Source organism: Wickerhamomyces anomalus (genome assembly GCF_001661255.1).
Source record: "Wickerhamomyces anomalus NRRL Y-366-8 unplaced genomic scaffold WICANscaffold_7, whole genome shotgun sequence".
NCBI classification, from domain to species: Eukaryota; Fungi; Ascomycota; class Saccharomycetes; order Phaffomycetales; family Wickerhamomycetaceae; genus Hansenula; species Hansenula anomala.
In genome coordinates this window covers 674821-699406 of record NW_017567116.1, presented here as the reverse complement: position 1 = coordinate 699406, position 24586 = coordinate 674821, and the positions used below count along the sequence as shown (strand labels likewise).

Sequence of the window (24586 nt, the reverse complement as noted above, 5' to 3'; positions counted from 1 at the left end):
CATGTTAATGTACCGTATCATATATTTTAAGGGAGTCATAAAACGTAAATAGAGTAGGTTAAAAAGGTTGCCTCACTGGTAGCTGTACATGTTGGCACCACCGTTTGGAACAAATGACAACAATTCATCGACATTTCCAGGGTGATACAATCCCGGGGTATTGAAGAAGCCTCTCAAATCTAGTTCAGGTTGTGGTTCTGGGGGAACAAAAGGATCAGGGAAAAGATGTGCTCTATCATTCGGATTTCTGTCTTTTGGTTCTGTAGTATTATCAACGTATTGCATTTGAGAGTATTGGGCTTGGGATGGATTGACACTTGTTGGAACTTCTTGAATATCTGAGTATGCAACATTCAAAAAGATACTGCAAGTCTTCACAACTCTGAAAAATGAAGGATTTAATCTAATAAAGCTCAAGTTGATATATTGACTTCTCAAGCAATTTTGTAAATCAATCACAGCTTTACCTAATGATAAAATCAAATACCTATAATTGTTCAACACTGAAAATTTACTCAGCAAAGCTTCATGATCTTCATCAATTTGGAAATCTTCCAAGTCTTGGAAAGAAAAGAATGGTTGAAAATTTTCCTTTTCTAAAATTTCTTTCAAAATCTCATCATCAGGTTTATCATGTTTTTCATAAATACTGCTGAACAATGTACGTTTATCAACAGGGAAATATTCAAAGATTCTCAAACCAGCAGTCAAGGCAGCTCTTCTAAAAGAGTATCTTAAATGAGGGAAAATAGCCAATAGCGCAGGTAGAGCACCGAAAACAATACTGTTTTTATGGGTTGAAACTCTTTGATGACACTCCAAATACGCAGGGACTGAATAGAACATCAATAATGAATACTTCAAAGACAATAAGTTGAAACGTTTGTGCAGTGGTGAAAATCTATGGTTTTCTTCTAATCTTTTGAAACAAACACTGTACAACACCTGAATCAAGGATAAAAATAACAATTGAACCAAAAATGACTCTGTAAGATCAAAAAAAGTATCAACATTAGAAGTATCTTCCAAGTCCAATGTTTTCAATAATGCAACAACTTGACCAATTGACGGGAAATTTTTATTTAAAAATGCTTTGATCTTTGGCACCAATTCTTTTGAAATCAGTTCCACAACTTCCATTGAATCTTTCAGTTCTTTTCTCAAATATTTAGTTATTGTTTCATTCAACAAAAGAATAGCTTCAGTGTATTTACTTTTATCTTCATCTTTTATCTTTAGCTCCTCAGGTTTAAATTTAGGTAAAACACCAACTTCAACAGCTTCACATGAATCAACAAAAATTGCAAAAAACCATGCACTTTTCAAACCACGTCTATAGTTTAGCGACTTGTGCTTGAAAACCTCATCAATCCTATTGTAAAAATCCGAGCCTATCATCATTCCAGATGTTCTTTTAATGGAGATTGAATGCCCCATTGTTGCATCTTCAACCTCAATCAATCTTCCATGAGGTGTGTATCTTTCAAAAATCAAAAAATGTGCAATCCCTTGAAACATTTGTGACATGTACTTGAAATCACCCACCTTGAAGTCAATCATTGATGAAGGTGATTGTTGAAGGCTTTTCATTAGCATAGCTGAATAGTAACAAAGCACTTCAGAATGTTCATGAAGTAATAAATGATTGTATGAAGTTGATGGCCCATAAGATTGATTCATTATGAAAGTCATACAGGTAATCATCGACACCAACAAAAACAAAAATGATGTTTTCACTTCTTCTCCAGGTAATGAAATTGTTATTTTAACTAGTCCACTTTCATCTTTTGTTATCACTTGATGGAATTCATTGAAAAATTCTTCTTGATCTATCATAACAAACCCAATTTTTCTATGTTTATTGAATAAGAAATAACTCTCTAGTAATCCCAACAAGGTTCCATACGCTGGCAAGCTTGCTTCAATCTCACTTATGAGATCAATCCCAATTTGATTGAGATCAACTTGAGCTAGCCCCAAGGCACCCTCCACAATCTTCGCCCTGATCCCATTCAATCTTGGATCACCAGCTGCTAGCCCTTGAAACGTGTGTTTTCTTCGATCATATTCCATACGAGCATGATTCAACACAGCAGCTATTTGATACATGAATTGTGAATATTGAGGATTTGAAGCTAACAATGATTGCCACGACGTTGACCCAAAATGTGCAGAGCATGAATAAAGGCCAGATTTAACAGTCAAAAATAAATTCCTATCTTGCTTTTTTACCTTTTGTTCTGAGTTCAAGATTTGACTTAATTTCATTCGTACATCAGGTTCAGGTAGTTCACCATTCAATATAGATTTAAGGTATTCTTGTTCTTGTTGTAAACGTTCATTTTTTTCCTTCAACTCATCTAATGTAACTTTTGAATTCTTTGATTTAAGTCCCAACTTACTTTGAGGACAAACACAAAGATCCTGAGAGATGTTTAGCTCTTCACAACTTGTACATATAGGCTGTTTTCTGTCACATCTTTTTCTCCTGAGTCGACACGCGATACAAGTTGATGGTTTAAGGTCTTGCTCGTTAAATTCAGTTGTTGTTGTTGACATCTTGCTAGTGACGGCGGCTTGTGCCCTTCCTTGATTTGAAAAAACTTTCAGCTTATATGAAAAGGCTCTTGATAAAGTTGAGTAATCCAGGGGTTATCAACAGACTATTGACCGAAATGAATCGTTGCTGGTGCTGATGAACCGTTTTTTGATAGTTGATTCAATGTTGGGGAGACAAAGAATTTTTTTAGTTTGTTTTTTGAACTGACTAAATCTTGAAAGCAGCCTTCTGTATCGAATATTCGAAAATAACAGTCAGCGGCACTAACTTTGGCGACTTGGACACAATGAAAATACGCGGTTGAACTTTCAGGTGAAGTTCCAAAGATGAAGGTTTAGTGTAAAGTGGGTTGGCTGATGTTGCTGTTATATAAATTTCTGTTGACTGCCCTTGTAGTTTTTCAGCATCCGCTGCCTGGAGCCTGGACCCCGTTGGTACCCTCATCTCGCTGGGCAGAGCTCTTTGCATAGAGTCTGCCTAAGAATTCTCTGTTGGCTCTCCGAGGCCCAAAGCGCCCGTTGCCACTAGCAACCAAAGATTCATTGAAGATAACTAACCAGAATCTAGATTCTACACTATCAGGGAGATTGACTGGCAGTTCAAACCACTGACTTGTTATCGCCTTTCATCTTGTGACACTCTAATTACGCCTGATGAAATTAATTCAGTTTCGGCTGATCAATCCAGTATCGAGGTAGCTAGTAGCTAGTAGGCCATGTAAAATATTGTTTCACCTACATATTGTTGTATCAAATTACTGTTTGAAACATTATAACACATTTCATTAAAATCATTAAACTCATAAGCAACTCAACGCAAACACCAATAATACTGCGTCATATAAATAGTTCTTGTCTGCTTTCAAATGTGCTCTCAAACCACTTCAATCTATAAAAATTGTCTTCTTCTTTATAAAAAACGTATAAGTCTAGAACGTCCTTGTTGTTTTCAAATTCTTAAAATCACCATCTTCAATACTTTAAAAAAATCCGCTTGAATTTGGAGCACTGAAGAATATCTCCAGATCCAAGGCGTCATTGGATTTAGTGCTAATAGCTTGTCTGTAAAATTCTTCCAAATTGACTTCATTGATGGTATTCTTTTTATTCTTACCGCTAGTCAAACTATCTTTCCCATAAACTTCATTTCTATATTCTAATCTTGTGAAAAATGAAACCAGTTTCAAAGCAAAATAAAATGCACGATTCAATCGAACAAAATTCAAATCATAACGACTATTGTTCAATGATTCTGCCAAGTTGTACATTGAAACAGCAGCACTCAACATGGAAAATCTATAATCTGTCAATATTGAAAATTTCTTTAGCAAAATTTCATCATGATTATCAACGACACCATTTTCTAAATCTGCAATGGTGAAAAACGGATGTTTTTGGGTTCTCAACAAATAATTCAAAATTTCAGAATCAGTTTCTTTACCCAATTCGAACAAATCTAAAATAACTGTGGATTTTTCAACTGGTAATCCTTCAAATACTCTAGCACCAGCGAAAATAGTGACTCTTCTAAAAGTAAACTTCATTGTGGAGAAAATTGCCAAAATTGTACCTAAACTACCAAATGTTGTACTATTCTCATGACCCCATAATCTTCTATAAGCTGAAAATATACCTGATATCACTTGGAAAACTAATAATGAGTACTTCATTGCCAATATTTGATACTTTTTGCAAAAATCAGTGTTATCATAACCTGATTGTTTTAAACGAGCAAAACAATGATGATAATAAGTTTCAATTAAGGTGAGTAATGTTAATCTGACGTTAAAAGTTTGTGTGATGGCCATGAACTTGTGCACTAATGATAAATCATCAAAGTTCATCTCATTTAAAGTTTTCAGATCTTCATGAATCGGTTTAAATAAATCTCTTAATGTGTTTTTAGCTTTTGTAATAAGATTCTTCTCCACCAATTGGATGAAATCTAACGTATTTGAAATTTTTTCAATATTTTGGAAATCAGCAATCAACTCATTCAATACAATAACCGATTTGGAATATTCATCTTGACAATCATCATAACAATAAAGTTCATCCCTTTTGATCTTTGTTGGTAACCCAAACTCAATAGATTCTCCAATATCCAAAAAATGCCAATGCAAACCAAATACTTTTCAAACTTCGTCTATAATTCTTGGATTTATGTCTATAAATCTTTTCAATATCACAATTCAGTTTCAAAGCTCTAGCATAAGAAACCATCTTTCGAACACATATAGCATTCTCACCTGTCTTATCAGCTTTTTCATGTTCACGACCATGTGGATTATAACGATCAAATCCAACATAATATAGAAACCCTTGCAATAGTTGAACAGCCAACTCTGGTGAAACAACAGCTTCGGGTGTTGGTGATGTTCTTTTAAAGATACTAAAACCAACGAATAACACCTTTATACAATCTAAAATCAACAAATGATTAGCAGATGTGATTGGATTGACTAATTGATTCACCTGGAAAAGCATCGTTGCAACAATTGACAACAATAATGAAACACCAGGGGTCTTGTAGTATTCATCAGGAAATTTAACAGTTATCTTTACACGACCATTTGAATCTTTTGTAATAATTTGACTCAAAGTTTCATAAAAACTATCTTCGTTCAATTGAATCACACCCATCTTTTGGATCCTTGTAGTGATGAAGAATCTATCAATCAAAGTCATAACCATATCATAATGAGGCAATCTATTTTCAATCTCCAGGAAAAGCTCCTCCATAACTTTGAAAATGTTTTCATTTGGGTCAATCCCCAACAATATTCTGGATAATCTACTTTTAATATCATTAAAACGAGTATCTGAATCTGCTTGATCGATGAATTCACCACGTCTTGAATCCTTTCGAAGATCTTTAGCTATTGCAATAATTTGTCCAAATTGAAGACATAATTGAGCAAAATCTTTTTCAAAACTCATTAAAGAGACCCATGATAATGGGCCACAATGTAATAAAAATTCGTTTGTTTCCTTAACTGTGGTATTTATTGGATCTTGAACGAATCCTAGAACCTCTGCGGATGGGTTTATTGGTGTGTTGTCTATCTTGTCACTTGGGTTGTTTTGACTGCTAAGGACAACATTGTTGTTTTGCAAAGAGTTGGTTGATGGTTTCTCGCCAGCTTTTACCGCTTCATATTCTTCCTTCAGTTCTTTATTTTTACTTCTCAATAAATCCAAGGTTATTTTGGAATCTTTGGAGGCAAGCTGTAGCTTTGATTTAGGGTAAATGCATAAATCTGGACTAATATTTAGCTCCAAACAACTCGTACATATTGGTTTGCCTCTGTCACATTTCTTTCTCCTTAAACGACAACCTATGCACACTGCATTCATATTGTTGCTCATGATGGAATCTTCAAAAGAGATGACTCGTCAACACCTTGAACAAGCACGAGTCTATATGAGAAGAAGCACAAATTAAATTACAGATTTGAATCTTTTTACCCAAGGATATGGTTCTGCAAAAAAAAAAACACCGACTATCAAAAACCTTTCAACCACCTCTTACCCACTAAAATTGGTAGCAAAAAACTCAAAAGGCCTGCTATTCGCGGGAAAAACAAAACAAAAAAAAACACGTCGGCCACACGATCAGAAGCTTCTCGTGTGAATTGGAACTAGGGCAAATTGGTGAATACTGAAATGAATAAGGATGTGAAAATCTTTGGTTTTTTCAAGAAAAAAATATTCCAAAAACTTGTGTCATGAGCAAGTTTTCCAAACTGGCGATGATTACGCTTTTTAAAAGAAGGAAATCTACTTGTACAGATTTTTTCAGTCAGAAAGGGCCCTCGGATATCGCGTTTCTTTTTCCCACCTTTTGGCGGTCTCAGCCGGAGCCCCCTGGCGCCATGGGCTCATTAGTTCTGCCTAGGGCTGCTGACGGAGAGTTCCTAAAGAGCCAATTGAGGTACACTCTAGGTGGGAGAAGCTTGATTCAAGGCAAAATACTCATGGTGATTCATTAGCTCCACAGGCCAGTGGCAAAGGAGTCAAAGTACCCTTTCATTTTCAAGTTTTCAAAGGCTGGAAAATGGAGATGAAATGTGCTGGCGGATGGATATAACAGGCCAACTGTCGCAAGTGCGCTTGTGGACTTGAGCTAAGAAGTCCGCTGGATATCCAAGGAAGATTCATTTACCTCTCGGGAAAATAGGCAGACTTTGCATAATTCTCTGTTTAGAATCGACAACAGTGCCATAGTCAAAAGGCCTGAAGATAACTATCTATCTATATCAAACGGTCAAAAACAAATAATAAATAATGATTGTGGTATTTGCTATTTGATTGACCACTGACGTCTATGTTCTTCGTCATCATTTGTCTCAGCCTGGTGCTTCCGGTAAACCCAATGAAGATTAATTACAACTTCTTCATCAATATATAGATGAGGCTGGCAATTTATGAGATTTTACAATGCAAGACCCAGTTTGATAAGTCTGGAATCTCAAGGAAGTGAAGCTAGCTGTTGAGGCCTCATGAACAAATTGCTTCTCGTAACATAGACTGTTTCGGTCGTATCTTCATTAAAAATGGTAGTCTGTTATCACGTTTTCGATATTGGACCTTCTTAAATCAATTTTTTAATAACTCCAGTAGTACAGTGCGACGAAGGTAGTGGTGGAAGGCCGGTATTGAATTGAGAATTTGACGAATATCAGACTGTTGTTGTTTGAAATATGTACCAATATTTGATGAATAAGCTGTTGTGCAACATTGAAATGAATTGAATAGAAGTTATGTGATCTATTGAAAAGGCACTTAACCCTTCTTCAGATCATAAGAAGTTATAACACTTTCCTAAGTAAACATGACTCATATTTATCATGATGCAGTAACAATTCATATTTATGACGTTATGTCTCAATTATCTTATTGTATTCTCTTGCAATTCAAACATATTCATGTACTTATCAGAAATATAATATACTAAGCGACACATTGAATTCACACCCATGAGTTTATCCTAAGCATATTAAAGTTTGGATCTGAAAGCCATGTTCATCCTAGAAGATGATAAACAAATACTGGAACTCCACAGGTTGATGAATGAGATATGAGCTGTGAAATGCGTTCAATATGAGTTCCATGATTGCAGCAAAGTTTGCAGATGAGAACAACCTTGTTCTTGATTCTTGATCTCCTTAGCCAAGTTAAAAAACGGTTTCCTAAGCCAGAGTTCTGGTATTCTTTTATACTAGTTGATGAAATTATCTTGTCAATGCAACAAAACCTAATAAGTTGGTTAAATTCATTACATCTCGAACATAAATGTGCTTTAGATCCTGTATGCTCTCAAAACAACACATCCATTTCTATTCACTTGATCAAATCATGTTGATTCTATAACTGTATTGTTAAATTAAATATCAAAAAACTTCCACCAAATATTTATCGATTCAACTGTCGGCAATATGTGCTAGATTAGGCAGTGTTACCCTCTAGCCTATGATAATAATCGGTGTTCCGTTAAAAGCGGACAATTATTTCAAATGTTAATCTTCCAGATGATGATTAATTGATTTTAAGATTGAGTAGGGGTGGGATTGTGACTCAATAGTATAGAAGAATAGATGGCTAAATCTGAACATGGCCATAGTTAAGAAGCCCTCTCTCCTTTCAATATATTGTTCACGGTTTAATTACCCGATCCCCTCGCTCAATCAAGGAGCTTTACTCAGCTCAATCAGCTCGCCAATTCGTCAACATCTTGAGCGAGGCTAATCTGGTTCCTTCAATCCCAGAACACCATAAACCCACCCAATTGCAACCACCAGAGCAAGAAAAAAACACCTAATCCAAACTACAATACCCCCAACTAATACAGCCTTCAAAATCCCCCTTTTCTCTCAACAAATTGATGCTCTTGAGCTCTTGTAAAAGTTTTTCCGGCTACTATTGTTACATAATCCACAATTGTCACGTGTGATTTTGTCAGACACAAAAAAATTTAGGCGGATTGGATGCCTCCGTTTAAAGATTCGATGATTTGATATATAACCAAACTTTGAACCTTTGCTTCCAATTTGTCCAACACCCTTCTCAAAAAACACCTGCAATCAACGAGTGCCATTTTTGTACTTCAATAAAACTACAGAGAACTTTAGGTCATATATCTACTGAGTCAATTGATCTTTAAACAAACTTCAATTGCTGTTTTTTTTATTGTGCCATCTCATCCCTAACAGCAACTTTACACCTTTTTGCCATCAATTGTTAAATTAAAACCTATATACAATGCCACACGTTGAATTCAAGGAACACACTGTAATCACTGTCTTTGGTGCTTCAGGTGATTTAGCTAAAAAGAAGACTTTCCCAGCCTTATTTGGTTTATTCAGAGAAGGTTACCTATCATCAACTACTAAAATTTATGGTTTCGCTAGATCAAAATTATCAACTGATGAAGTGAAAGAACGTATTACTCCATTTTTGAAAACTCCAACTGAAGAATCAAAAGGTAAAGTTTCTGAATTCTTAAGTTTGATTACATATATTTCTGGTCCATATGATTCATCAGAAGGTTTCAAACAATTAAATTCTGAAATTGAAAAATTTGAAGCTGAAAAAAAAGTTGAAGAACCACATCGTTTATTCTATTTGGCTCTACCTCCTTCTGTGTTTGTTGATGTTGGTAAACAATTGAAAGAACATGTTTATGCTAAAAACGGTATAACTAGAGTCATTGTGGAAAAACCTTTTGGTCATGATTTGAAATCATCAAGAGAATTACAAGAACAATTGGCCCCATTATTTACAGAAGAAGAATTATACAGAATTGATCATTACTTAGGTAAAGAATTGGTTAAAAACTTGTTAGTTTTAAGATTTGGTAATGAAATCTTAAATGCTTCATGGAATAGAGATCATATCAAATCTATTCAAGTTTCATTCAAAGAACCATTCGGTACTGAAGGTAGAGGTGGTTACTTTGATGATATCGGAATCATCAGAGATGTTATGCAAAATCATTTATTACAAGTATTGACCTTATTAACTATGGAGAGACCAGTTTCTTTTGATCCGGAAAGTGTTCGTGATGAAAAAGTTAAAGTTTTGAAAGCTTTCCAACAGATAAACTTGAATGATATCATTGTTGGTCAATATGGTAAATCAGAAGATGGTTCAAAACCTGCTTATACTGATGATGAAACTGTTAAACCAGGTTCAAAAGCCGTTACTTATGCTGCATTACCTTTCAAGATCCAAAATGAAAGATGGGAAGGTGTTCCAATCATTTTAAGAGCTGGTAAGGCTTTGAATGATGGTAAAGTTGAAGTCAGAGTCCAATATAAACCAGTTGCATCTGGTATGTTTGATTCAATTCCTCCAAATGAATTAGTTATCAGAATCCAACCAAATGAAGCTATATATATCAAATTGAATGCTAAACAACCAGGTTTATCTACTTCAACTTCATTAACTGACCTAGACTTGACTTATAAGAACAGATACACTCAATTCTGGATCCCAGAAGCTTATGAATCATTGATTAGAGATGCTTTACATGGTGATCATTCAAACTTTGTTAGAGATGATGAATTAGATGTTAGTTGGAAATTATTCACACCATTATTGGAATATTTGGAAGGTCCAGAAGCTCCAACTCCTATCAGTTATCCTTATGGCTCTAGAGGTCCAGAAACTTTACATGAATACTTGAAAGAACATGGTTATGTTTTCACTAGTGAAGGTACTTATCAATGGCCAATCACTAGACCTCAAGGAAACTTATAAATAGAATGGACTTGAAAGAGAGATGGATGTTAAAAAGAGTTTTATAATGGGTGATTTTCAGTTTATCGTGTGTTGATTTTTTATTTTGTTGATTAAATTTATGATATGACTATAGGTTTTAATCTTTGTAGTAGCTCACTGCACTCTTAATTTCTCTATTACATTCTTCTTAAATTATCGAGAAGCCCCTAAATTATCGATGATTACCCAATCATCTATATCATACTCATTAAACAATTTTAAATTAAAATTTTCATTACACATCATCCCAACATTGTCTAACAAATTTACCCATATTAACACTTTTTTTACTTTGTCCAACAACCCATGGATGTGACAACATCTGTCTTGGACTAGGTCTTTCTGATGAATTTTTCTTCAAAGAATAATCAATAAACGATCTAAAAGCACCAGACCAAACAATTCCATCTTCATCTTCTAACCTTGGTGTAAATGTCATAATCAATGTCAACACTTCAATTGGTGAAGTATTTGTTGTATCCATTTCAAATGGGAATTGACCCTTAGCAACCTCTAATAGAGTTAATCCTAATGACCAAATATCACTCGTCACCGAATATGGATGTCCTTGAATTCTTTCAGGTGCCATATAATATGACGTCCCTGTGAATGTTGTCGCTAATGAATTGACAACAACTCCACTTACACCAAAATCACATAATTTGATGTTCCCATCCGAATCCAATAAAATGTTTTGTGGTTTAATATCACGATGTATTATACGATGTTCATGTAAATATGATAAACCTTTCAACACGGAATCTGCAATTTTCCCTAAAACTTTCTCACCAATTCTTCCTCCACGTAGTTTAACTTTTTTATAAATTGCATCTAATGAACGACCACCCATATATTCCATCGATATGCAAATTGAAGCTGTCTCTTCTTTTAAAAACATTCCATAATATTTAACAATAAAGGGACTTTTACAACTCTTGTTAAATTGCAATTCTCTCAATATTTGCTTCTGAGTCTCTGGATTCGGATCTGTTATGATTGTCTTTAGTGCAAACACTGTGCTCCCATGCTTTAATTTACATCTACTAACTGAACCACCAGCACCTTCACCCAATACACCCAATTCTATAATTTCACCTTTCTTGGATACAATCCTCCAACCTTCTTCATCCAATTCATTAACATCTTTGTGTTGCACTTGTAATGTTCCTTCACCTTCATCTTCATAATTTCCCATATGCTTCACACTATAAGTTGAAGAGGAATCAATCTCTGCAATTATATCAGCACTAAACACACCAGCGCTAGCCTCTGACGTTGCAGTTGACGGGGTTGGTGAATGTGATATGGAGCTTGGTCCCAATGAGTCTGTTATTTCTAGATTTGCAAGTTTGTTAGATAGTAATGATGAAGCTGATGATGAGTTGTGAGAATCAGTTCTTTGATGAGTTTGTAGAAACCCACCAGTTGGACCTCTCTGATCATTTGGACTTGTGTCTATTGTGAGCTTTGGAGGTGTGTTCACTGCTAGTGTGGGTATCTTTAGTCTTGGAGATTTTGGATTTTTATTATTAACACCTGGTGGACGCAATAGTGGTGGTGCTGACATGATTTATTATTGTTATTGTTTTTCCTATTGTTTGGATTATAAGCGAATGTGGTTGATATTTTTATTCTCTTTTTGATATGTGTTGTATTTCTCAATGATTTAGGCTTGATCCATTTAGATGGAATAGGAGACTTTATTAATTTGGATTGTATAACCTCCTATTATTGAAATTTCTTCAATTGCCTTCTCTGTTCTCGTGATCTATGGTAGTTGCAGGTTCAGCAAGGGTTGTACCAATTCGCGTCGTGACGTGTAAATACCCTGGCCAGCTGGATGTGTTTGTTGATTTGAATGGGAGAAGAACTGCACCTCGTTCAGCACCAAATTTGAATTGATATTTCTACGTCTTCTTCACCAAATTATAAATTTTCCAATACAAAAACTGTTCAAATTTCGATTGTACCGTTTCTTGTTGATTTTTCTTTTAAAGCGCCCCTTTCAAAAAACGAAAGAAAAAAAAAAACCAGAATCGGTACACGCCACAGATGTGCTACGGGCCACAGAGCCATACGCTTCGGATAAACTTTCAGTTGTGTGAAATTGATTTATTTAAAGCTCTATTCGTCAATGAGGTCTTCTTCTGGTTCTGGATCATCCTCCACAACATCATCAAGGTCTGGTGCATCTTTCTTTGGTTTGGAGACTCCAGTGGATAACCCAGGTCTATAGATGGAGATTGGATGAGATGATGAATTGTACTTTCTTGTGAATTTGGATTTTGTTGCAGTTGGAATCTTTTTTAATTTAGCTTGGGTAACGTCTTCACCAATAGGAAATTCCATCAAGAAATCCCAATCTGCCTTGTTTAAATAATAATGATCTAATATTTCAATAATATCTGGAATACTATCAGCACCACCTTCAACTAAAGGATCTAATAATTTTTTAGCTAAAACTGGGATATATTCCAATCTAAATTCAACTTGATCAGTAGATGTACGTAATCTTGAACGATATTGTAGTTCGGTCAATAATCTATAATATTTACCAGCTTTTGAATTTTGCCCTAGCCAAGCAGTAAAATTAACACGACCACCTAATGAACCTGCAACAAACGAAGCAGGTCTAACTGTTGACATAATTGCATGCAGTGGCATCAAACTCCATTGTTGTTCTGCACTATGAATCTTACGATCCACTAAATCACCTTGAGATATAGATTCTGCTGCATTAGCAACTAATTCCAAATGTTTCAACTTGGATCCACCGTTTGCTGGTTTAGAATTTAGATAATTTTCTTGCAACATTAATGGAACAAATGCATGATCATCAAAATAGTACTCCATTTTCTTGTATAATGGGACTTGTGAATTTTTGGAATAATTAGATCCACTTAATAAACGAGGTATTATATCAAATGGTTTTAATGCAATGTTTTTCTGCCATGCTTTACTTATATCGTTTGAATTCTCAGAATCAATATTTTTTTGAGTTTTAGAAACTGTGGATAATAAATTAATGATTTGTCTTATATCATTACTTGTTGCTTGAACTAATTGATCAATGATATTTGGATCCAATTTAATTTTTTCTCTCAATGCAATAGTCATTAATCTTGACTTCATTTCTTTAGCTGAAGGTCTTCTGAATGGGATATCTAATGTAACTCTATCAAATGGTCTCATCTTAGGTAATGATTTATCGTTACAAATCAAAATAATTGGAGCTTGAGTTGTACGACAGTATGAAGCTAATTGCCCAACACCACCTCTATCACCACCAGACATACCATCAACTTCATCCATGATTAAGCAAAACTTATCCCCATTTGAGTTTTTAGATTCTGAAGGATTGAAGAACCCCATAACTGAACTATTATTCAAAATATTACCAACACCTGCGTTAAGTAAACCTTTTGAACGAACATCTGATGCATTCTTCTCCAAAATATCATAACCTAAAGATTTGGCAACAAGATGTGCAGCTGTAGTTTTACCAATACCAGGAGGACCATGAATCAAGACAGCCCTCATTTCAGACTCACCTTTAGCAGGTTTCCTATTTCCAAATTTTGCGGGCCATTGTTCTAACCAGGTTTGTAATTTTGTGACTGAGCTCTTGTTACCACAAATTTGTGATGTGCTTGTAGGAGCATACCTAACAGTCCATAACTTTTCAGCATCAGTTTTCAACTTAGAGGTACTTGCATAATCACCAGAAGCTTGGGCTTTCTTTATAGCAGCTTCTCTTTTCTTTGCGGCAGCTTCTTCTTCTTCTTGCAGTCTAACTGATTCTTCCAATGCCTTTCTTTCTTCTTCCTCTCTTTTAGCTCTAGCCTTCTCAGCTTCTGCACCACCACCACCTTCTTCTGGCATACCTTTGATCAATTGAATGAACCCATCCTCGGTAATTGCCTTGATCTTCAATTGTTTTATTTTCCGCACTTTACTTGGACCAGCTTCTTCACCTAAAACAACAACAGAAGTTTTCGAAGAGATTGATTTTGTAACTTTTGCACCATATTTCTTAGCTAAATTTTCAGCATCATCTCTTGGTAAATTTGGTAACACACCTGTAAACACCATTGTTAACCCAGTTAAACAGTTTGGTGCACCTTCTGGAATCTCTAGTGAGCCCGATTGTACAGGTAAGTCTGATTGACGAGCTTTGAAATCACGATAGTTGAAACCTTCACCAGTTGGGATATCTTCTGGTAATTCAGCATCTTCAATCTTTGATAAAACATCAAGTGCAGTGACTTCACCACCGCCACCACTCGATGTCTTTTTCGGTGCTGATTTAGGAGTTGACTTAGGTGCTGCCTTCTTCTTGGGACTTGGTGTCGGTTTTGTAACTTTTGGTTCTGGTTTCTCTTCAGCCTTTGTGTTGGATCTGGTTGAAGTTTTTGCTTTTGGTAAAGCCTCCAATTCTTTCAAATCCTCCATGAAATCATCATCGTCGTCATCCAGATCTATGAAATCATCATCATCAACGACAAAGTCATCATCTTTCTTCTTCTTAGCCTTAGGTGCTGTGGTTGATTTTTTTGATTTATCAAAGAATTCTGACTTCTTTGGAGCCGGCGCTGGTTCTGGTGCCTTCTTGGCTTTCTTTGGATCTTTCACTTCGACAATGTCATCATCTTCATCATCTGAGATTGAGATAGGTCTAGATCTTTTAGCAGGAACTGACTTTGCGGGTTTCTATAAAAGGGATTATTAGTATTGGATCAATTGCAACCTAATTTCAACATACTTTTGGTGTAGCTTTCGCACTACTTCCTCCACTCTTCTTACCACTATTCCCAAAGAAGTCTCTGATGTCCACCATCTTCAATTTCTTTGATGCTTTCAAATGTCTTTGTCCTCAGAAAGCACCAGTTATACGCGTTTTAAAATTTCGTTCGTTTGCGCGCGTTGGAAAAAAGTTTCGCGAATGTGAACTTTTTTTTGTTGTTTTTTTGAACAGCAGAACAACGTCAAAAAGCTGAAGTGAATAAAACTGAATACAAAAGTTGATTGGTTGTTGGGTTGAAGTATGGCTAAGAAGAATAACAACAAGAAGAAGGCTGCTGCTGCTGCCACTGCTGCCTCCAAGGCAAAGACTCCAGAAGAAAATACAGCTCAAGAAAAGGCCCAAGAGGAACCTGAAATTGATGGTGAATCTGAATCAAAAGAAAAACAAAATGTTGAAAACGAATCCAAGGAGGAAGATGATGTTGATGACAAGAAAGTAACTGAAAGTGAACAGATCAATGGATCCAGTGACTCGAGTGAGGATAAAGACAAAATCAAAGAACTAGAGGAGAAAATCGAACAATTGACACTACAACTTTCCAAAGCTGAAGAAGTCAAACCAACTCCAATTGAATCAACATCTCCAAGCGAAGAAGTTGAATCATTAAAGTCCAAATTAGAAGAAACTGAATCTGCCAAAGAGAGAGTTGAACAGCAGTATGAAGCATTGTTGAGTAGACTGGGATCAATGAAATCAGTTTTCAGTAAGATGAAGGAAGCGCAAAATGAATTGGAACAAACTCAAGAACAATTATCAGAGTATGAAAAACATAACTTGAATTTGAAGCAGAAGATAGATTCAGTTAACAAAGAAAAGAGTGAATTGGAGAAAAGCTTGAAATTGTTGAAAGAAGAAAGTATTGATTTGAATTCTGAGTGTGATAGATTGAGCCAAGATTTAACAAATCTACGTAAAGAACTTGAACAAAAAGAATCTGATTGGATAAATGAGAAAAATGACTTATCTAGTACAACTCATAAACAAATACGTGAAATTGAAGCATTGAAACAAAATAATGAAGAATATTTAATCACATTAGAAAATGACAAAATTATAAACACATCATTAAACAATGAAATAACAGAATTAAATGATAAAGTGAAAGAACTCAACGATACAATTACTAGTCTTCAATCCCAAATCACTCAGAAAGATGAAAAATTGGTGTCAATAACCAAACAATTAGAAGAATCTGAACAAGCATCCCAATCAAAATTGGACCAACAAATATCTGCATATCAACAATTAGAAGAATCATTAGCACAAACCAAAACAAACATAGCAACATTACAAGAAGAAAATGACAAACTAAAAGAAGAATCCACAAAAGTTTCCAAACTAGAACATGAAGTTAAAGAAAAACAACTACAAATTGGTAAATTGCGTCATGAAGCTGTGATATTAAATGAACATTTAACCAAAGCATTACAATTGATTAAGAGAAACAGTAGCTCAGAAACTGTGGATAGGGAATTGATTTCGAACTTGTTGATATCATTCTTACAAATACCAAGAGGTGATACTAAAAAATTTGAAGTTTTACAATTACTTTCAAATTTCCTAAATTGGGATGAAGATAAGAAAGTTCAAGCTGGATTCATTCAAGCAGGTAGTGCGAGTGGTAGAAGAAGCTCAAGAGAAAGCTTTGTGTCGTTATGGACTGAATATCTTGAGAAGGAAAGTTCAAAAAGTACGTAATAATGAAATTTTGTGGTGTTGATTAAAGGAAATTTCTGTAGTAGTACTTTATAATGTTGTGTCCCGGTTTCAAAAAAATTGAAATGTATGGTGAAAAAAAATCTCGAGGAGAACATCATAAAGTGTAATAATGTTGAGTGTGAAGAGGTTAAAAGAAGAGTATCCAAGATGTTTTCCAGAGTCATTAGATCTTCAATTAGAAGTCCAGCTCAATTTCAATTGAGAAATGTGAGCACCATGTATAAAGAAGCCACTACAACTTTGAGAAAAGATATGAAGGCTGCCATGTTGGCCAAAGATGCTGAAAGGTGAGCAGTATCTCTAATATTATAAGAATTCAAACTGACAACTCTTTAATAGAAAAGACACAATCAAGTACTTACTTACAGCTATCAAGAACAAAGAATTAGAACTTGATCCTTCAAAACATACCGAATTTGTTCTTTTTGAAATCTATAGATCAATCCTAAATCAAATGAAGACTTCAGTTCAAGAGTATCAATCTCATGGAAGACCAGAGCTCGTTGAAAAAGAAGAGAGAGCAATTTCACTAGTTAATGAATATTCAAAATCCTTAAAAGTTGCAAGTGAAGAAGAAATTGTGGGAAATGTTAATGCTAAAATTGAAGAACTTAAACAAAAAACTGAAGGTAAACTAAATCCTAAAGTTGTTTTCAAAGAAGTTGACTGGAATAAAGCTGCCTCTGAGTGGAATGCTTCAATTGATACAGTGAAGGCCACTGTGGGTAAGATTGTTAAGGAGTTGTCCTCAAAGAAATAAGATCGAGGCCCGATATGAAAACTTGTAAATAGAATGAATCGAAATAAAGCATATTTAATGACACTTTGAAATTAAAATTGTAACTTTATCCATCATAAAAATCCTATTGTTTCGATTCAAATTAAATTTAGATCCTGCTTTCTCCAAAAATAAAATTCGTGTCAATTCAGGAACGCGTCTGATATCAATAAAAACGCCAAAATTGCACATTTTCAGGACCTGAAAAGACCGAACCTGGTTATACACTACCTCCAAAAATTACTCTCGTAATCCACAAGCATCCTTTTGAACTCTTAATAGCCTATTTTCCTCGTTCACTAACCCAAATGCAACTCGCCTGTTGACTTTCCTTAAACAGAAGTTTGAATTTTCGTGAAATGCTCAAAAAAAAAAAAATAACGAAATCCACAATCTTCAACCCATTTCTTTTTAGTTTAGAACGTATCAATATTCAACTAGAAAGAGTTTCATTCATCTTTAGCTCACTATATAATCGCACTCGCTTGGAACCCATTCATTTGCATTATTTTTTTGTTGCTTATTTATTTCATTAATCTCATAGTCAGGGCTTTTACATAACAATTATCATGAGAGGTATGTGAATGTCAAACATCCAAACTTATCTTTACTAACCTTCTGCAGATTACAAAATCGTTGTTCTTGGTGCTGGTGGTGTTGGTAAATCCTCATTAACCGTACAATTCGTGCAAGGTGTTTACATAGATTCATATGACCCAACAATTGAAGATTCGTATCGTAAACAAATTGAAGTTGATGGACGTGCTTGTGATTTGGAAATCTTGGATACAGCAGGTGTTGCCCAATTTACTGCAATGAGAGAATTATATATCAAGAGTGGTAAAGGGTTTTTATTAGTATATTCTGTTAATGATGAAAGTTCATTACAAGAATTATTAGCATTAAGAGAACAAGTTTTAAGAATTAAAGATTCAACAAATGTGCCTATGGTTTTAATTGGTAACAAATGTGATTTAGTTGATGAAAGAGTTTTGCAACCTCAAGACGGTATTAAAATTAGTGAAAAATGGGGTAGAGTCCCATTTTACGAAACTTCTGCAATGCATAAAACTAATGTTGATGAAGCTTTTATCGATGTTGTTAGACAGATAATGAGAAATGAATCATTAGAAAACCAAAAGCAAACACAACAAGATAGCACGGATAGTTCAGCTATACCTAATGCTGCTACATCCTCTTCAACTGCACCACAACAACAAAAAACTAATGTTCAAAAACCTGTGCCTAGTTCTCAATCAAAGCAACAAAAAGTGGCACCAAAACCATTAGGTAAAGTTAATACTTCAGGTGCTAGTCAGCCACAAAAGAAGAAGAAGAAGAAGTCAAGCTGTACTATATTATAGCCTTTTTTCTTCCTTTCCTTTCATTGTGTGTTTTTAATTTAATCTTAACGGGACTTTTTTTACAAACTAACTACGTACTAAACGAGAAGCAATAAATCATCTATTGAACGACAACATTTTGTAATGCAGGTTTTTTTGGCTCTTCATCTACGATAATATTTCTTTCAGCATCAGGTTTCCAACTACCTTCAAACATATGACGAACATAAGCAGAAGGATGACTTGGAGATTTTGAACCCATATGACCAACACCTGGACTGAAACTAGTGATTGGCAACACAAGTACATCATCCAATATGATTGGGTGTTCCATCAATGTGAAGAATCTCCAATTAACACCTTTCTGGAAAATATCTAAACCTTGATTATACTCATTTTGTGGGGTCTTATTTATAATTTTAACAGATGAATCTAATGTTATAACTTCATTCAAATATTTGAAAACTTCATCAGTGAAAATCCCTGGACCTGTCCAGTTCATTATATCATCACCTGCATCTTTCCCTTTGATTTTATTCAAAACACCTTCTCTTTCTTTCTCCAATGTAATTTCAGTAATTTTAGCAATCAGTTCCCCCAACATTGGATGACCTTGTTTACTCTGTATGGTCCATTGACAGAATTGGATTCTTCTGGCATAATAATCGTTCCAATCTGGTCTATCAGGATCTGCTTCAATTCCGATAACAACGCCTGCATTATTTGGAGTTTCGAAAATTGTTTGATTGTTTGAAACCCATTTATCTATTGGTTTCAACCCCATGGTGTCAATGTCTGAATAAACACCACCACGGGCGAAAAGGATCAAATAACGAAAGAAATCAGCCTTGAGGATAGTCTTGGGTAAGATGTTGTAAGCATGTAAGACTTTTGGAATTGGGGAATATAAATGGTTGATTAATTCATGTGCAGCTGAATCAGGAATGACGTTATATAAATAGTCTGGATTTTTTTCATCCCATTCTTTGGTATAACGACGGAAGGTTGATTTGAAATCTGGTGAAGTTATTGGGACTTTCCAAGTTTGCCATATTATCTTTGGGAAAGGTTTTGTTGAATCGTAAGGGAATTGGAAATGTAGTTGTTCTCTTAATGAAGCATCATTGGGTAGACTATTTGGTAAAGGTTTCTTGGAGATTGAAAATAATGAGTTTGAAGATAATGACGATGAAGTAGTTGATGGTGTTTTGATCAATGTATTGAAAAGTTTATGATTTGATGAAGAGATACCATAAATTGATTGATAGAATTGAACAAATATCGTTATGATCAGCAAAGAATATATTGAGACCTTGAGCTTTTTATTCTTGTTGATAACCTTGGTGAGTTTCTTTAGTTCCTTCATTTCTATTTATTCCTTGGATAAATAAAAGAGAACAATGAGTTGAACTAAGTTGGACGTTGTTATTTCAATTTCAATTATAGCCCAATTTCACTGGTCTTTTGATCAATCTAGATCTTCACAAGAGAAAAAAATCGCGAATTGGAAAATGCGACGCGAAAATTTTTAAGGTACGAAATTTTTCAAACTATAAAGAAATTGTTCACTTTGAGCCTTGGAGAAATACTGTTAAAGAAGGGACCAACTTCTTTGTCGAGAGGGATTATTTATAAAAGATCTAGATCTCATGATCTCGAGTAATTTTGAATGTACTAAGCAGAATGTCTAGATTCTCTCCCCTGAAAATCACATTTTAGCGTCTGAACTGTCCCTACCAGACATTTATTGACACGTATCTGTACCTCAGAATGTATCAGAAACTACAACATTTTTTTTAATATTTTCTATTTTTTTTGTATTAAATTAGTTTTATCCAATGTTTTGTCACTGTATCCACAATGTATCTCTATAAATTAACTCTCTTTTTAAATGTCATAACAAAAACTTTAAAAAATTCCAACTCAATATTGATGAGTATGTATATCTTCCCTATGTTCAACTTGAATCATTGGTCTATATTCAGGTTTCCACATTTGTGATCTAACCCATTCAACACAAGCATCGAAATCTCTTGGGACTTTAACATATTCATCCTTACCTGGTTGAACTTCATCTTCAATTTTGGCATTACCTTCTTCTAAAGCTTGTAAAATAACAGCAGCTGCAACTTTTGCAGAAGTATCATTAATAACTTCTAATGGTGGTAATAAACCAGCTTTTGGATCACGACTTAGAGGTGATAATGCAGCTAATTGGTCCACGGCGGCTGAAATCATTCTATCACTAATAACTTTAGCTCTTGATAAAACAGATCCTAACCCAATACCTGGGAATGAGAAACAATTGTTATTTTCTGAAATGACATAACCGTCAACTGGTTTGAAAGGAGATCCTGTAGCAACTAGGGCATCGTTATTTGTCCATTCCATGATATCAACTGGGAAGGCTTCATGTAATCTTGTTGGGTTTGATAATGGGAAAACAATAGGTCTTGGGTTATGCTTATACATTTCTTGGATGATTTGCTTTGTGAATGCACCAGCTTGTGTAGAACAACCAATCAAACAAGTTGGTTTGATTTTACGAACAACTTCCAATAATGATTTTGTATCAATACCTTCCCATTCTGAATCTGGATCAGCATATGAATGTTGATCTTTAGTTGAAGATTCCTTCATAGATTTAAGGATTAACCCTCTAACATCCATTGTATGGATTTTAGCTTTGGCTTCTTCAACGGTGGCACCGTGAGTAACCATATGATTAACAATTTGATCAGCAATACCTAACCCAGCTGAACCGGCACCATAAATGACAATTTCAGAATCTAGTAATTGTCTATTTGTATGTTTCAAAGCAGCACTTAAAGAAGCCATCACGACGGCACCAGTACCTTGAATATCATCATTGAAACAAGCCAATTGGTTTCTATATCTTTGTAATAAAGGTCTACCTGTTGTGACACCAAAATCTTCAAAATGTAAAGTGGCTGAAGGGAATCTTTTCTTTAGCACTTGAATGAATTTATCAACAAATTGATCATATTGTTCACCTCTAATTCTTGGGAATCTATTACCCATATATAAATCATCACTAGCCAATTTTTTATTATTAGTACCAACATCTAAACAAACAGGGATAACTCTACCTGGATGCACACCACCACATAATGTCATCAAGGCCAATTTGGAGATGGCAATTCTAACACCACCAACACCTTGATCACCAATACCTAAAATACCTTCACCATCACTAACAACGATATAATCAACATCTTTATCCTCGCCAAAGTTTGCCAATCTTCTCTCTATGGAATCTGGGTCGGTGATATCTAGGAAACAACCTTCCGGTTTTCTAAATCTATGAGAATAAGCGGCAATGGCATCACCTTCAGTTGGTGTATAAATGATTGGAACCAATTCTCTAATATGTCTTCTAACTAATTCATAAAACAAAACTTTATTTTGGATTCTCATTGAAGTACAGAAATCATTCTTGGCTAGTGGTGTTTTGAGGTATGACAATTGTTTATAAGCTCTTTCAACTTGTTCATCCAAAGTGTTTACTTGAGCAGGTAATAAACCTTCAAGACCAAAAGCTTTTCTTTCCTCTTCAGTGAATGCAGAACCTTTATTGAATAAAGGAGAGTTTAACAATTGGAACCCGGAAAGGGAACATTCAATTGGACCTTCAACTGTTAATCTAGTTCTCTTTGGGGTGTTTATTTGAGCTTTGGCAGCTTCACCAATAGGTCTCTTGATGTCATGAGATGTAGCAGCTTGATGACGACCCATTGTGTTGTCTAGAGTAGCTGTGGCTTGAGCCTTAGCAGATGGAGAGCTATAACTTCTTGAAGAGCTAATAGTCATTGTTTTCAAGTTATTGATGTTGATCTGTCTTAGGGATTTATAACTTAGCATGATTGGAGCAGTATGGCCTGAATATATATGAGATATTTGAATATGTAAAGATGAGTCTTAAATGAGACCAGGGAGAAAGCAGGATAGCAACAGCAGGACAACAACCAAAAAGAGCTTCCTTGTCTTTGAAATCTGGAGGATAGCGGTGTATAGGATGTGGTTTTGTAGCAGATAGGAAGAAAACAGCTATATTCCCTATTTAACTAGTATTTAGCTCATCGAGAATCAGAAAAAACCAGTACAACAATGCGCGTGTGTGGCGCGTACCGTGCCCGATCTAGTTAGTTCCATTTTTATCCGACTGTCCCTGGAGCAGCGCTGTGGGCCCAGTCTTTGCTGGGTGGAATAGCCATGGGCTGGTGAGTCAGAGCATAGGGCCTCTGTTATTGGGAATACTCTCACCATTCCAACCATGTCTACACCATCTTGTGCCACATTTCATACTCTCTATTAATCCTATTTAGCGTACCCAACATCGCTCAGTTCTTCCTTCACACTTCTCCTCTATGGAGCCAACCGGATAAAAACTCGATTCAGCAATTTTACTCGACGCCCGGAAGTGTGCCCCTCCCCGCTCGCTGTGTGTATTCCGTGCTTCGGGTGGTGCCAGAGCTGGCTGAAGAGATTTCAGAGGTGTCAAAGTGTTAAAAGATTTGTATGAATTACTATGGTGTTGTTGGGGTTAGTTAGGAAGCTAGTTGCTCTAATACTAGTGTTACGAGATCTTGGGGGATCTACTAACCTCCTCCCTTTTTCACCTGTTTTCTATTGATTCGTATTAAATTGTTTGTGTAAGAAAAAAAGGTGTACACGATCGCGTATGGTAATTTACTTTTAATTACTGTGCAAACTTTTTTCTGCCATAAAAATTTCAACAATCGGAGATTGATACACTTTTCAACATCTGATTCACATACACATGAATTTTGGAATGCCTTGACCGGCAATTCATTGATAACGTGTAGGCTTCAAATTGTGTACTTAACTACAATTTAGCAAATGAAAAGAGGCTATATAGGATAAATACTCTGATACAACTGGCTACAAAATGTGTCTTTATTCCTAGCTTCGGTGATATGAGAGTAGCTAATTACAGTATGGTGAACAAGCTGAAACAGGTGATTGAAACCTCAGCATTCCAATTTGTAGCCCCATGAAGCATCACCTTAATACACGTTCAGTCATTTTGAATGGACAACCTTTTGGACCTCCAGTGTAGAAAGGACACCAATTTTTATGTCAAATCTTTCTTTTTTTAGGATCATCATAAAAATTAATCCGAAAACTTTTTTTTAGTTTGACGCATTTATTTTTTGTTATACGGGAGATTATGTAATTTTCAGCCTACGGTCCGAGGTTCATAAGTAAGTGCTGCAAATTGTAGTTTTATTGTAACTATTCCTTGAAATAAATAAGATGGTAGTATTAAAAAGTTAGTAGATTATTCTAGTCTTGTTATTTCTTTGAAATCATTATTTTTTGAAAAAAATATTTTGAGCTAGGGCCTCATTTGTGCTGTGATTATTTGAAATTAACTTAGCATTTAAATAAATCTTCCAAAATTAATTTAATTTATATAAATTTTTATAATACTATATATAATCAATTATAATAGTGTCAATTCTCACTATAGTAGGTATTCTTTAGCCACTTAGATCACAGCAGGACATTAGTCGTAATGTCCTAGTTGTGAAGCTAATAATTGGCCAATAATTAAAT

The 24586-nt window shown here is 35.1% G+C and overlaps 10 protein-coding genes across 10 annotated transcripts; 4 read left to right on the top strand and 6 right to left on the bottom strand.

Moving 5' to 3' along the window:
• Window positions 1–23: 23 nt before the first annotated feature.
• On the bottom strand, window positions 24–2730 carry WICANDRAFT_97889 (Zn(II)2Cys6 transcription factor domain-containing protein). The gene has a single exon (XM_019186615.1). The coding sequence runs from the start codon at window positions 2557–2559 to the stop codon at window positions 73–75; it is 2487 nt and encodes an 828-aa protein (XP_019036460.1). The 5' UTR covers window positions 2560–2730; the 3' UTR covers window positions 24–72.
• Window positions 2731–3395: 665 nt separating this feature from the next.
• Window positions 3396–6214, bottom strand: WICANDRAFT_97882 (Zn(II)2Cys6 transcription factor domain-containing protein). Its single transcript, XM_019186614.1, has 3 exons — window positions 5965–6214; window positions 4692–5941; window positions 3396–4654 (listed from the first exon to the last, which is right to left on the bottom strand). The coding sequence occupies exons 2-3, from the start codon at window positions 5926–5928 to the stop codon at window positions 3540–3542; spliced, it is 2352 nt and encodes a 783-aa protein (XP_019036459.1). The 5' UTR covers window positions 5929–5941; window positions 5965–6214; the 3' UTR covers window positions 3396–3539.
• A 2606-nt stretch (window positions 6215–8820) lies between these two features.
• On the top strand, window positions 8821–10320 carry ZWF1 (glucose-6-phosphate dehydrogenase; the record flags this gene model as incomplete). The annotated part of the gene is made up of 1 exon (XM_019182366.1): window positions 8821–10320. One exon carries the CDS (start codon window positions 8821–8823, stop codon window positions 10318–10320), a length of 1500 nt encoding a protein of 499 aa, XP_019036458.1.
• A 256-nt stretch (window positions 10321–10576) lies between these two features.
• Window positions 10577–11536, bottom strand: WICANDRAFT_36389 (uncharacterized protein; the record flags this gene model as incomplete). The annotated part of the gene is made up of 1 exon (XM_019182429.1): window positions 10577–11536. One exon carries the CDS (start codon window positions 11534–11536, stop codon window positions 10577–10579), a length of 960 nt encoding a protein of 319 aa, XP_019036457.1.
• A 944-nt stretch (window positions 11537–12480) lies between these two features.
• On the bottom strand, window positions 12481–14475 carry RFC1 (replication factor C subunit 1; the record flags this gene model as incomplete). The annotated part of the gene is made up of 1 exon (XM_019180586.1): window positions 12481–14475. A coding segment is annotated over one exon (1995 nt), but the record flags the coding sequence as incomplete, so codon positions are not given.
• Window positions 14476–14756: 281 nt separating this feature from the next.
• WICANDRAFT_97876 (uncharacterized protein) lies at window positions 14757–15205 on the top strand. Its single transcript, XM_019186613.1, has one exon. It carries the CDS (start codon window positions 14792–14794, stop codon window positions 15068–15070), a length of 279 nt encoding a protein of 92 aa, XP_019036455.1. The 5' UTR covers window positions 14757–14791; the 3' UTR covers window positions 15071–15205.
• Window positions 15206–16527: 1322 nt separating this feature from the next.
• AIM41 (Aim41p) lies at window positions 16528–17813 on the top strand. Its single transcript, XM_019186612.1, has 2 exons — window positions 16528–17151; window positions 17204–17813. Exons 1-2 carry the CDS (start codon window positions 16931–16933, stop codon window positions 17622–17624), a joined length of 642 nt encoding a protein of 213 aa, XP_019036454.1. The 5' UTR covers window positions 16528–16930; the 3' UTR covers window positions 17625–17813.
• Window positions 17814–18091: 278 nt separating this feature from the next.
• On the top strand, window positions 18092–19060 carry RSR1 (Ras family GTPase RSR1; the record flags this gene model as incomplete). The annotated part of the gene is made up of 2 exons (XM_019186611.1): window positions 18092–18218; window positions 18267–19060. Coding segments are annotated over exons 1-2 (496 nt in total), but the record flags the coding sequence as incomplete, so codon positions are not given.
• Window positions 19061–19073: 13 nt separating this feature from the next.
• On the bottom strand, window positions 19074–20759 carry WICANDRAFT_97873 (glycosyltransferase family 32 protein). Its single transcript, XM_019186610.1, has 2 exons — window positions 20608–20759; window positions 19074–20571 (listed from the first exon to the last, which is right to left on the bottom strand). The coding sequence occupies exon 2, from the start codon at window positions 20349–20351 to the stop codon at window positions 19107–19109; it is 1245 nt and encodes a 414-aa protein (XP_019036452.1). The 5' UTR covers window positions 20352–20571; window positions 20608–20759; the 3' UTR covers window positions 19074–19106.
• Window positions 20760–20908: 149 nt separating this feature from the next.
• Window positions 20909–22741, bottom strand: MAE1 (malate dehydrogenase (oxaloacetate-decarboxylating); the record flags this gene model as incomplete). Its single annotated transcript, XM_019182444.1, has 1 exon — window positions 20909–22741. The coding sequence occupies one exon, from the start codon at window positions 22739–22741 to the stop codon at window positions 20909–20911; it is 1833 nt and encodes a 610-aa protein (XP_019036451.1).
• Window positions 22742–24586: the final 1845 nt, after the last annotated feature.